General features: G+C 31.7%; 1 protein-coding gene across 4 annotated transcripts in view; it reads right to left on the minus strand.

The window, feature by feature from the left end:
- Positions 1–13346, minus strand: part of LOC139486723 (TBC1 domain family member 1-like) — a 50820-nt gene that overhangs the window by 24411 nt on the left and 13063 nt on the right. For all 4 annotated transcript variants that reach the window (XM_071271649.1, XM_071271648.1, XM_071271650.1 and 1 more), the window contains exons 2-5: positions 10045–10770; positions 5844–5936; positions 2539–2659; positions 389–480 (exon numbers count right to left, since the gene is read on the minus strand). In XM_071271649.1, coding sequence (XP_071127750.1) covers positions 389–480; positions 2539–2659; positions 5844–5936; positions 10045–10770 — 1032 coding nt within the window. The remainder of the gene's footprint in view (positions 1–388; positions 481–2538; positions 2660–5843; positions 5937–10044; positions 10771–13346) is intronic.

Raw genomic sequence — 13346 nt, forward strand, 5'->3', positions numbered from 1 at the left:
TTTTAAAAATTATAAGACTATTAAAAAAAAAAATCTGTAGGTCAAATAAAAAATTTAAAAATTTCAGAATAAATTACAGACTTCATATATTAAAAACGTATGTGATATCAATATTTGAAAAATAAATATATTACTAAACACAAATCCTTAGCTTGAACACCATAAAAGTACATGTAATTGAAATGTAATTCAAAAGTAATTGAGCATTACATGCTTTTTTCAAAGTAATTAATTAAATTACCATTACATGTAATTAAAAAAATGCCCAATTACACATTACATTCAATTACATGGAAAATTGTAATGCATTACACTTAATTACCATTACATTTTCAATTACCCCATCCCTGATCCCAAATAACATACAATATTTATAATTTAGCTGTACCTGTACAAGGTTATGGACATCAGCAACATCTTTCTCCTGTAGATTGTGAAGTCTTTTCTCTAACAGGTCATATGCATTGTGACTAGATAATCCTACAAAAAAATATATAAATCAATGTATTTTGATTTGTAGTCTTGAGGCCTGTGTATTTATAGATTACTAAACCGTAGGCACTGAGCTTTCTACCATAGAGAATAATAAGAAATGGTTACAAAATGGAACAAGATGCCATTTAGAATTGAAGATATATCTTGTTGCCTACTTGGGATTTTTGACATAGCCTATGATTTGTGTGTTTCCTGCTTAGAGTTTTGACATAGTCTATGTCTTGTGTTGCCTACTAAAAGTTTTGACATAGTCTATGTCTTGTGATGCCTTCTTACAGTTTTGACATAGTCTATGTCTTGTGTTGCCTACTTAGAGTTTTCACATAGTCTATGTCTTGTGTTGCCTACTTAGAGTTTTCACATAGTCTATGTCTTGTGTTGCCTACTAAGAGTTTTGACATAGTCTATGTCTTGTGATGCCTACTTAGAGTTTTGACATAGTCTATGTCTTGTGTTGCCTACTTAGAGTTTTGACATAGTCTATGTCTTGTGATGCCTTCTTACAGTTTTGACATAGTCTATGTCTTGTGTTGTCTACTTAGAGTTTTGACATAGTCTATGTCTTGTGTTGCCTACTTAGAGTTTTCACATAGTCTATGTCTTGTGTTGTCTACTTAGAGTTTTGACATAGTCTATGTCTTGTGTTGCCTAATTAGAGTTTTGACATAGTCTATGTCTTGTGTTGCCTAATTAGAGTTTTGACATAGTCTATGTCTTGTGTTGCCTAATTAGAGTTTTGACATAGTCTATGTCTTGTGTTGCCTACTAAGAGTTTTGACATAGTCTATGTCTTGTGTTGCCTACTTAGAGTTTTGACATAGTCTATGTCTTGTGTTGTCTACTTAGAGTTTTGACATAGTCTATGTCTTGTGTTGCCTACTAAGAGTTTTGACATAGTCTATGTCTTGTGTTGCCTACTTAGAGTTTTGACATAGTCTATGTCTTGTGTTGCCTACTTAGAGTTTTGACATAGTCTATGTCTTGTGTTGCCTACTAAGAGTTTTGACATAGTCTATGTCTTGTGTTGCCTACTAAGAGTTTTGACATAGTCTATGTCTTGTGTTGCCTACTTACAGTTTTGATATAGTTTATGTCTTGTGATGCCTACTTACAGTTTTGATATAGTTTATGTCTTGTGATGCCTACTAAGAGTTTTGACATAGTCTATGTCTTGTGATGCCTTCTTACAGTTTTGACATAGTCTATGTCTTGTGTTGCCTACTTAGAGTTTTGACATAGTCTATGTCTTGTGTTGCCTACTTAGAGTTTTGACATAGTCTATGTCTTGTGTTGCCTAATTAGAGTTTTGATATAGTCTATGTCTTGTGTTGCCTACTTACAGTTTTGACATAGTCTATGTCTTGTGTTGCCTAATTAGAGTTTTGATATAGTCTATGTCTTGTGTTGCCTACTTACAGTTTTGACATAGTCTATGTCTTGTGTTGCCTACTAAGAGTTTTGACATAGTCTATGTCTTGTGATGCCTACTTAGAGTTTTGACATAGTCTATGTCTTGTGTTGCCTACTTAGAGTTTTGACATAGTCTATGTCTTGTGTTGCCTACTTACAGTTTTGACATAGTCTATGTCTTGTGTTGCCTACTAAGAGTTTTGACATAGTCTATGTCTTGTGATGCCTACTTAGAGTTTTGACATAGTCTATGTCTTGTGTTGCCTAATTAGAGTTTTGACATAGTCTATGTCTTGTGTTGCCTACTTACAGTTTTGATATAGTTTATGTCTTGTGATGCCTACTTAGAGTTTTGACATAGTCTATGTCTTGTGTTGCCTACTTAGAGTTTTGACATAGTCTATGTCTTGTGTTGCCTACTTAGAGTTTTGACATAGTCTATGTCTTGTGTTGCCTAATTAGAGTTTTGACATAGTCTATGTCTTGTGTTGCCTGCTTGAAATTTTGACATTGCCTATGTTTTGAGTTGCCTGGACACAGACTGAAGTTAGCTGCTAGATTTGTATTCGCACTAACCATTAAGATCCAAACACAGACTGCGAGTCTAATCATTTGCTTTGTATTTTAACTTACCATTAAGTTCCTGACACAACTTGTGAAGCTGGTGTAATGGACACATTATACAGATCTGTTTATGAGTTTGTTCATACGCACACTGGAATGCTGATCTCAGAACAGACATAATCTCGTCTGTCTAAAAGTAAACAAATCATTAGTCACAGAGTAAATTTATCAAAATTTAACATTATAAAATGATAACAGTAACTGAATAAGCACAATATACTTGTAGTTTATAAAGGCGTCTTTTATTTTTTCAATATGAAAGTTTGTTGACAAAGAACCTACATTCCCAAAAATCTGCCATGTATATATAAGCAGGAGATATAAAATCATGTAAAACATTTTCTTCATGTATTTTAAATTTAATTACAAACTAACAGAACATGTAACTTAGGCTTTAAACTCAGTATAAAAAGTAGGATATTATCAGCCATGTATCCTGGATAGACCACTGATGTAACTTAGGCTTTAAACTCAGTATAAAAAGTAGGATATTATCAGCCATGTATCCTGGATAGACCACTGATGTAACTTAGGCTTTAAAATCAGTATAAAAAGTAGGATATTATCAGCCTTGTATCCTGGATAGACCACTGATGTAACTTAGGCTTTAAAATCAGTATAAAAAGTAGGATATTATCAGCCTTGTATCCTGGATAGACCACTGATGTAACTTAGGCTTTAAAATCAGTATAAAAAGTAGGATATTATCAGCCTTGTATCCTGGATAGACCACTGATGTAACTTAGGCTTTAAAATCAGTATAAAAAGTAGGATATTATCAGCCTTGTATCCTGGATAGACCACTGATGTAACTTAGGCTTTAAAATCAGTATAAAAAGTAGGATATTATCAGCCTTGTATCCTGGATAGACCACTGATGTAACTTAGGCTTTAAAATCAGTATAAAAAGTAGGATATTATCAGCCTTGTATCCTGGATAGACCACTGATGTAACTTAGGCTTTAAAATCAGTATAAAAAGTAGGATATTATCAGCCTTGTATCCTGGATAGACCACTGATGTAACTTAGGCTTTAAAATCAGTATAAAAAGTAGGATATTATCAGCCTTGTATCCTGGATAGACCACTGATGTAACTTAGGCTTTAAAATCAGTATAAAAAGTAGGATATTATCAGCCTTGTATCCTGGATAGACCACTGATGTAACTTAGGCTTTAAAATCAGTATAAAAAGTAGGATATTATCAGCCTTGTATCCTGGATAGACCACTGATGACTAAAATCAGTATAAAAAGTAGGATATTATCAGCCTTGTATCCTGGATAGATCACTGATGACTAAAATCAGTATAAAAAGTAGGATATTATCAGCCATGTATCCTGGATAGATCACTGATGACTAAAATCAGTATAAAAAGTAGGATATTATCAGCCTTGTATCCTGGATAGATCACTGATGACTAAAATCAGTATAAAAAGTAGGATATTATCAGCCTTGTATCCTGGATAGATCACTGATGACTAAAATCAGTATAAAAAGTAGGATATTATCAGCCTTGTATCCTGGATAGATCACTGATGACTAAAATCAGTATAAAAAGTAGGATATTATCAGCCTTGTATCCTGGATAGATCACTGATGACTAAAATCAGTATAAAAAGTAGGATATTATCAGCCTTGTATCCTGGATAGATCACTGATGACTAAAATCAGTATAAAAAGTAGGATATTATCAGCCTTGTATCCTGGATAGATCACTGATGACTAAAATCAGTATAAAAAGTAGGATATTATCAGCCATGTATCCTGGATAGATCACTGATGACTAAAATCAGTATAAAAAGTAGGATATTATCAGCCTTGTATCCTGGATAGATCACTGATGACTAAAATCAGTATAAAAAGTAGGATATTATCAGCCATGTATCCTGGATAGATCACTGATGACTAAAATCAGTATAAAAAGTAGGATATTATCAGCCTTGTATCCTGGATAGACCACTGATCACCTATTTAATACCAAATGAACATATAATGATTTCTTCTTTAATTTGGAAGAAAACAAAATGACCATCTCCCCAAAAATATTTTTGACAAAATAACTCAATACCAGACAGTACTTTTTGTCTTAATTTCTTTTGTAACAGAAAAGTTCAGAAGACCTTACATTAAGATACATGAACAATTTGTTACAACACTCAAATATGGAGATACTGTGTAAGTTAGAGGCAGAAAAAAACAATCAAAATAAAGTCATGAAGATTTATGTTCAACTAAGGCTATATAATAATGTACAAATAATACATTGCTGAGAGGGTGATAGAGCAGGTGATAGAGCTGTTGGTTTGCTGTCTCCATGTCAACAAATAACTTATTTAGTTTAAACTGACAAAATGAACATCTGATGATTATAAATTTACCCTAACCATACATTACAAAGTATCAAAATCCTGATCAATTCCTTTTAAATATCACAGAACACAAAAAATACCCCCATAACCTTCCCCTTTTTGTCCTGGAAAGTGATACTAACCTTGAAACGTACATGTAAAACCATGAGCAATATTTTAATGCCTTACAATTACCAATATGTATAGAAAATCAAATAAATATCTAAAATGTAGCCTGTATACAGCAACATCATAAAGGGGGTTCGTTAAACAGTGACATAAATAATTCATTCATTGATCTACATTGTGTACAAACGTATTAAGTCTGATATGTTTTCCGATATATTGAGGAATATGTCTTATGACTTCCTGTTATTTTAGCACAATAAGGAAATCAACGGATGAAATCTGTGTGAAATGCCATTCTCTCAGCTATATACAAATATATAAAACAATATATCTTTACCATCCTTACTACATTATTTTATACTGACATGAAATCAAAAATATTAACCAGGAACTAAAATGTTCATGTGATGCATTCTTGATAGTCTGATGCAAATGTAAATTCCTTATGGCTTTATATGCAATTCTAAAATGACGCTCTTCTTTCTCTTTGTAAACAAAGATCATCCTCTTTGTAAACAAAGATCATCATATTCTGGTTCCAACAAAACTTAGGGTCAACATGTGTGACAAGTGTCCATAAAAATTGATATTTTTGTGGGTGTTGCTTAAAAGGATTTTCAACAATATTTGTTTTTAAGTAAGTCTTTAGGTACATTACTTGCACACCATTGATTTTCTAAAATTCTTTTGCAATGTAAAATCAAAATGGCTGTCATAAAAATCTGTCTTATTATCTCAAAAGAAAAGAAGTTAAATTTTTTTCATAATAGAAACATTTTCCCTTTTCTAAGCCTGTGTGAGTGTGAGTGTAATGAGAGGTTGTGTGTTTACTTACTACAGAGAAGGAATGACATTTCATCACATGGCACACAAAAACATTTCCATTTTCTCTAGCAATAAAACCAAACACCTCTGCATTGTCTTTTCCCTACAAAATGATAAAAAAAAATATTCTATTTAATATTTGACAAAATGTTAAACTATTTTTGCAAAATACATCCATTGACTTTGTGATGTTTTATTTTTGTGTCCTTATCAAAATGGTACACAATTTATATGCATTTCTTTTTCTAATGGATAACCTCCTCTTTACATGAAATTGCATTCATTTTTAAGTTTGTCCTTTAGTTAACTGTGGGGTATTATCAGTGATTATTGTGTTGACGACTCATTGTTTCACTGACCGTGCATCAGATTTCATTCATGTTCTGTAACCTGAATTAAAACTCTTGGCCAATGAAACTGATATCAAAATCAAAATTACTAACAATGTTCAAAAGGTTAAACATTCAAGAATTATAAAATGTTAGAAAATTAAGATCTTTCAATTTTGAAATTTTAGAAAATAAAATATTTTTCAACTTATACCCCAATTTTCTTTTAGAAAAATGAAAGTACAAAATCAAGACAACTTTTGTTTGACAACCTTGATTAACCATTAAAGTAAGTCCTTGGTTTCCATCCTATAATTCAATACACATAATAAGACAATAAGCTGTAATTAACTGACCATTTCCCACTCAATCTTTATAAATAACTATTCACTGATTTATAGTTTTTAGGATTGATTTATTTTTTGTATTCCTCAACACAAATCTCATTGGGTTTATAAAAACATGCAAATACAGTCTCTTCACAGCCACCTCCACAAAATAATGATTTTCAACCTTTGTCAAATCCATTGAATGTAACTTTTCAGGGAAATTAAGAGTGAAATATTACTTTTAACAAATGAATAAAATAATATGTAACATAATTTTTTGGTTTACAACATATTGTACATTTAATATCATATATATATACTGTCTACGACCTTAAAAACATATGCCTGTTTCCTAGATTGTGATGCCTCCTGACAAAAAAATAGTTTTGAAGTTTAATATGGCTTCCATTTTCACAGAACTTGTACAAAATTTTATTTAGGGGCCAGCTGATGCCAACCTCCGGATGCAGGACTTTCTTGCTGGGTTGAAGACCCATTGTTGGTCTTCGTCTGTATCTGCTTTTTGGTTAGGTTGTTGTCTCTTTGACATATTCCCCATTTCTATTCTCAATTTTATAAGATATATGTGGAATGATTTTAGTTTTGCAAATCATTTTTCATCAGCTTAAGCAGGAGTTTAAAGTTTAACTGTGCTTAATTTAAAAGATCTGAACTTAAACAATAATAATTACTATTCAATTGTCCATAAAATGTGATAAGGTTGACATGTGAGTTAAAAGTAGTTTAAACAAAAATGTATGGAGGTTGGAAACATGACTTTATCTTATTTTGCCTTATAAACAAATAGAAAGCCAAGACTACCCCAGACAAAATCTTAAAGACAAGTAATTATTTATCAAATAAATCCTAAAGTGCATTGCTAAATACAGACACCAAACTTTTCCCTATATTACAACATTTTAATAATCTGCTGGTTAGTGTTTGATAATTTAAGAATTTAAGAAAGTATTGATTTATTAGTGAATGTCCAGTATAATGACAGTATCAATAACATGTAACTGTTGATATTTTAAATCCTGTATCAATTTCCTTAATTATATTTATATTATAACTCTTATTAATTTATACACATACAAAAAGTATAGGTTGTACATGTATGTACAACAATGTATGTATAAAACAACAATCAGTCAATAAATGTGGTCTTTTAATATAGTCAAAAATATATTTTTCTGAACTAAAATCCTTAAAGTATATATTTATATAAATTGGATTTAATCTTGTACATAAAAATCTGTTTTCTAAAGAGAAAATACATGTAGCGTAATTGATGAGCCATAATAAAACACATGTATTCACACTTTTACATAGATATGAATAAATATTTTGTAATAATCAATGAAGCAGACCAAGGACTTTTACTTATATATGAACAAATAGTGAACAGCTGTACTCTATTAAATGTTTTAACACAAATTCAGGAAAACATTTTTTTTTTAACCTAGATCATATAGATTGAGAGCAGTTTGAAAAGCCATTAAATACTTACAAAAATAATTCCATTATGTATGCTTAACATCATTTTAAACTATGCTTAAATTAACATTATTTTAAACTAAATAGTTTTATGACAAGAAAGTAAGCAAATGTTTTAAAATAGATTAACACAAAACAAGCACTGGTTCTTTGACATGACTATATTATTATTAAGATTTTTTTGTCCAATTATTCCTGCTTTATCAAATTTTATGATTCAATTTTGAATTTGACAATATTGTTAGTATTCACTTGGCATATATATATATATATGTAGGACTCTAAAGTGCGATGGTACTCTAAAGTACGATGGTCAAGCTAAAGTGCGATGGTCTACGCTAAAGTGCGATGGTGGCAGACGGTAAAGCGCGATGGTTGTTTGTTTTTTAAATGCGATCAGATGACACGCTAAAGTGCGATGGTATGCCACGCTAAAGTGCGATGGGATATGACACGTTAAAGGACGTTGGATTACACGCCAAAGTGCGATGGTGTAACGGGAATGGTGTTCAGGCAATGTCTTTTGTTTTTTGCTGTGTTAATATTAGTTTTTGTATATTGTTTATAAATTATGCCGTTGTTTTTCTCTTTTAAATTGTTGTACACAAGTTATTGTGTGGTTTATATAACTAGCTATTCGACTAGACAGTAGAGCCGATACTCCATGCCTTGGGTCATAAGTTATTATGTGCGCACATCAGCAACATTTTGTGTTTGGTGAATAATTGCTTCATTCACATCTTCTTATTTGTTTTTTTGTTTGTTTAATGATTTTTTTTCTGTATAAATCAGTCTGTTATTTTTCTCTTATCAATTGTTTTGCAATGGTCGTTCTCATAACCTTTAGTCATAAAACTACTATTTATCTGCTGGGTTAGCCATACGATAAACTGGCGACGATAAACTATAGCTTCCATTCTTAGATTGAGACTTGTCTAATCGGCAATCATATGATGATACTACACAACTGCTTGGTATGTCACTAACTTGTTGACGAATATCTTTCACAGACATAACAATACATATTGTACAAAAATATTCAGGTTATAAAATAACTCAATTAAAAAGTTAAAAAGTAGCTTTTATTTCAAGCAAGTTCGATTAAAAACATAAAAGGAGTTTCTAAATTAAATTTGGACGAATTGAAATACTTTGACACCTGGTGTATTTTGACTTTTTCTCTCTCTTTTACGGTTTGCACCTTCCCCTTACTGTCGTCAGTTTTCTATGTTCATCAATAGATGAGAAAACCTTTTATCCACTATCCTGACAGAAAAACGTTTGTCCGCGCCAACACAGCGAGTTTAAAGGTTTTGTACTGTGGGTGATTTTGTTGGAAAAAAAATCCTCCGCATATAGTCTTCTATATCACCTACTAAAATGTTTTGTTTCATTTGTATCTCTTTTTTTGTCTTGTACAAAACCTTCATCGGGAGCCACAAATTTTCTCGTTTACCGGCATGTCAATTTTTGTATGTTCAAACGGCTTGAAGCGTCATAATGCAAACGTCCACACTTTCGCAAACAAACATGCATTCGCGAAAAAACGCACTTTAGCATGCCGCGGCATTGCACTTTAGCGTATACCATCGCACTTTAGAGTGACCAACGCACTTTAGCGTCCCCATCGCACTTTAGAGGCCTATATATATATATATTCAAATAACTAGAAAAGTGTTTAGTGGTTATCTAGTTGTGCAAAAGCTGGACGATTTACCCTCATTACCAAGAAAAGAGTAATCCATATATTTTGTGAGCAAACTTTGCTCACAATTTTGTGTATGACAACAGTCCGTTCTACATTCTGTTCTGGTGCTCTTTTCACAAAAAAAACCTTGTGATTGAAATTGATCGTGAATTACAATTTTCAAAATTTTTCATTCCACGACAAAACCCCATGATCCCAAAAGTTCTGTAAAACAGAAATTAAGAACAGAGCGTTGTCAGATCCTTGTAAGCGAAGCATATACAAAGCTGAATTTGTATTTTAATAAGATTGTAAATCCTGGAAGGTAAAAGTCAGACATATCATTTATTATTAACATATAGTAATTACCTGTGAAACAGAAGATATATCTTTGAACCTCTTGTCCAAAATGATGGACCTTTTGTCCAAGCTGATTAAGGACACCTCGTTTGCACCTAATCTGAACAGCATTGTTCGGTTTGGGTTTTCCTGCTCTGTAGTGACACAGTTCTCATTGAAATGTACATGAAGATCTTTAGAGGAATTTTCATTGTCTGTCTTTGTCAGAGTTTTATTGAAGATTGGATCCTCCTTCATTAACTCCCCTGAATCAGACAATTCACTAATGCTAGATGGAAGTCCAAGTGAGAAGTGACCAGAATTGTCCAGGACATTCTCTGTAGAACTCTGCTGATCACTCAGACTAGACAGTTCATCAGCACTACTCGCAGGGCTCTCAGAGAAAATGTTATGAGGTTTCATTGTCTCGCATTGTTTCTGCAGCTCATTTTCTGTAACGGAAACATTTTCTTCCAATGTCGCTGGTAAACTTTTTGTACTCATTCCACTTCCGTGCCTTTTTCGTTGTTCAAACTTATCTTCAAGCATCTTTTTCCGATCTATTTCCTTCTTTAACAGCTTACCATAAAGATCATCAATGTGAGCACAAGTTATCTTTTTGCACTTAAGTTTAGCTCGACCAATGTACATAATTTCATAGAAAGCTTTAGCAGGTTCTGATACTTTCTGTTCTCCCAGATCTTCAAACAAATCTCTTCTGGTTTCTTCCTGAATACAACTGAATAATTCTGGAACCTGCAAATAAACAAGAAAATGCATGTTTAAAGCTCTAATGATGCTAGTTTTACATGTTTAATTAAGGTGGTACCTAACACTACAGGGAGATAACTCTGTAAAATCAGATAAACGTTTTAATTACGTTGTGTTGTTAAGGGAATATTAAGCTTCTCAATGATCAAAATAAGTGTTTGTCAAACTGCTATATAACCAGTGTAATTTTTCTGATAAAACGGTTGGTTCAGATTTTTTAAAATTTTTATATTTTTGTAAAAGGGTCTAAGTAAATACTTTGTCAAAATTTTAATAAAGTTAAACGAGCCATGGATGGATTATTGGTGTTTTAATACCCCATTCTGGTTTATATTGTTTGAATGCTCAATTTTGATTTGGTGTTTTAATGCAAATGTTCCATTCTGATTTGGTGCTTTAATGCGTAATTCTTATTTAGTGTTATAATGGTGTGGTTTGTCATAAAAGATGACTGTCCATTTAAAACAAGCTTACTCTAGATATTCAAACTTAATTATTGATTTAATAAGAATTTTCATTTGAGCTTTCTGATTGCAAGAACTAGTTTTAGCTTTTCCACATAAAAAGAGCTTCAACAGTAATAGATCTGACCAAAGATTCAAAGAAATCTTCATGGTACTTGTAACTACAGACAATGTATTTGAAGTTTCTTGTAATCATAATGTGGAGGTAATTACTGAACCAAAACATCCATATAAAGTCCTACATGTAACTAAATCCTCTGTACAAGTTATTTAACATTTATTACCAATCCATAAAGTATAATTTAGAAAAAATATTTCATTCAGTGATTGTTGAATTTTTCTGAATCCCTGATTTTTTTAAGATTTACTTAAAAGATCTCTGTTTTTTTTTGGTTGTTTCTAAGTTTCTAAATGAAAAATTCTTCATATAAATATGATTAGAACCAGACATAATTTTTACCTCTGTATACACATCAGTATCCTCTAAACAATTAAGTTTTTCTTCAACAGGTGCCCCCTCCTTTGAATCATTTTTCACTAAAGAAATTTGGTGATATTTTTCATTCAAAACCATGATAATGAATTTTCCATGTACGCTATACTGTAATTATGCTCCCAGATTAAATCCTTCCATAAAAACTTCGGGAAAACTAGGAATGAAATTTCATATTTATGCATAACAATTATGCACAATATAATATAGATAGAAATACCTTGAACTTGTTAGATATATTTGTTGTTGTTTATATTATTTAATTATTATTAATTTATAATCATTTACCTTGTATGTAAATGACAAGTGATTTCTAAAAATAATGAGTTAATTGATTGACAAGTTTAATTAAAACTAATATGCCAAGTTTCTGACAAATAAATGTTGTTTATTCAGAAATTATTGCCTTCATTTACATAATTGGGATTTTTAAAGAGTGGACAGCGCAAAAATGAAAATAACAAAAAATCTGAAAGCAGAGGAAAATTCTAAACAAAAATCCCTAAGCAAATATATGGCAAAATCAAAAGCTCAAACACATTAAACAAATGGAAAACGAAACACATCAAGTAAATGGATAACTACTGTTCTATTCCTGACTTAGTACAGGCATTTTCTTATATATAGAAAAAGTTTGAAATCATGCAATTATTTCAATTTCAGGAAAACCTGCTTCTAGATTATGATTATAATATTATATGTACAGATATCAACCAGAAAACTGTGTTAACTACTCTAAAAATCTTTATTAAAGACCTTACAACTTTTGAAGCTACTTCAGCCAGTTCACATGCAAATTTCTAATCTGTTTCCTTTCTTAAACTGCAATAGGGAATGAAAAGTTTATGCTAAGTCAATAAAATGTCAGAAGAGGGGAAACTGAAAAAGGGGGAGGGGAATGAACTTAAACTGAATTAAATGGATTTAAGCATTGTGGACAGAAGAGAAAATGAAGAATACTGGATAACAAACTTAAACTAGACAAAGTGATGTCCCCACTTCATTCTGAAGTAGCTGTATCATAACAAAGTCAATGTATGGCTTTCTTTTAGATAGTATTGTGTCTGGGAGAAACAAATGATGCCCCCACATATATGCAATCTGCTATATCAAAATACACAAAGTTGAGCATGGGAGGACGTAGGTCTATGGTACACTGTTAGAGGAGTAATCGGGAAACTCTAGCACCTCTAATGCAAATATATAATCACAAACTTATTACTCTAAGAACAAGAATGTGTCCAAAGTACACGGATGCCCCACTTCTGTAATCATTTTCCATGTTCAATGGACCCTGAAATTGGGTAAAAAATCTAATTTGGCCTTAAAAGTAAAAAGATCAACCAAAAGGGAACATGTGTACTAAGTTTCAAGTTGATTGGACTTTAACTTCATCAAAAACTACCTTGACCAAAAACTTGAACCTGAAACTCACACTTTTAATTTCTATGTTCAGTGGACCATGAAAATGGGGTCAAAAGTCTAATTTGGTTTTAAAATAAGAAAGATCATATCATAAGGAACATGTGTACTAAGTTTCAAGTTGATTGGACTTCAGCTTCATCAAAAACTACCTTGACCAAAAACTTTAACCTGAAAACTCG

This window comes from Mytilus edulis, chromosome 8 (genome assembly GCF_963676685.1).
Source record: "Mytilus edulis chromosome 8, xbMytEdul2.2, whole genome shotgun sequence".
NCBI lineage: Eukaryota > Metazoa > Mollusca > Bivalvia > Mytilida > Mytilidae > Mytilus > Mytilus edulis.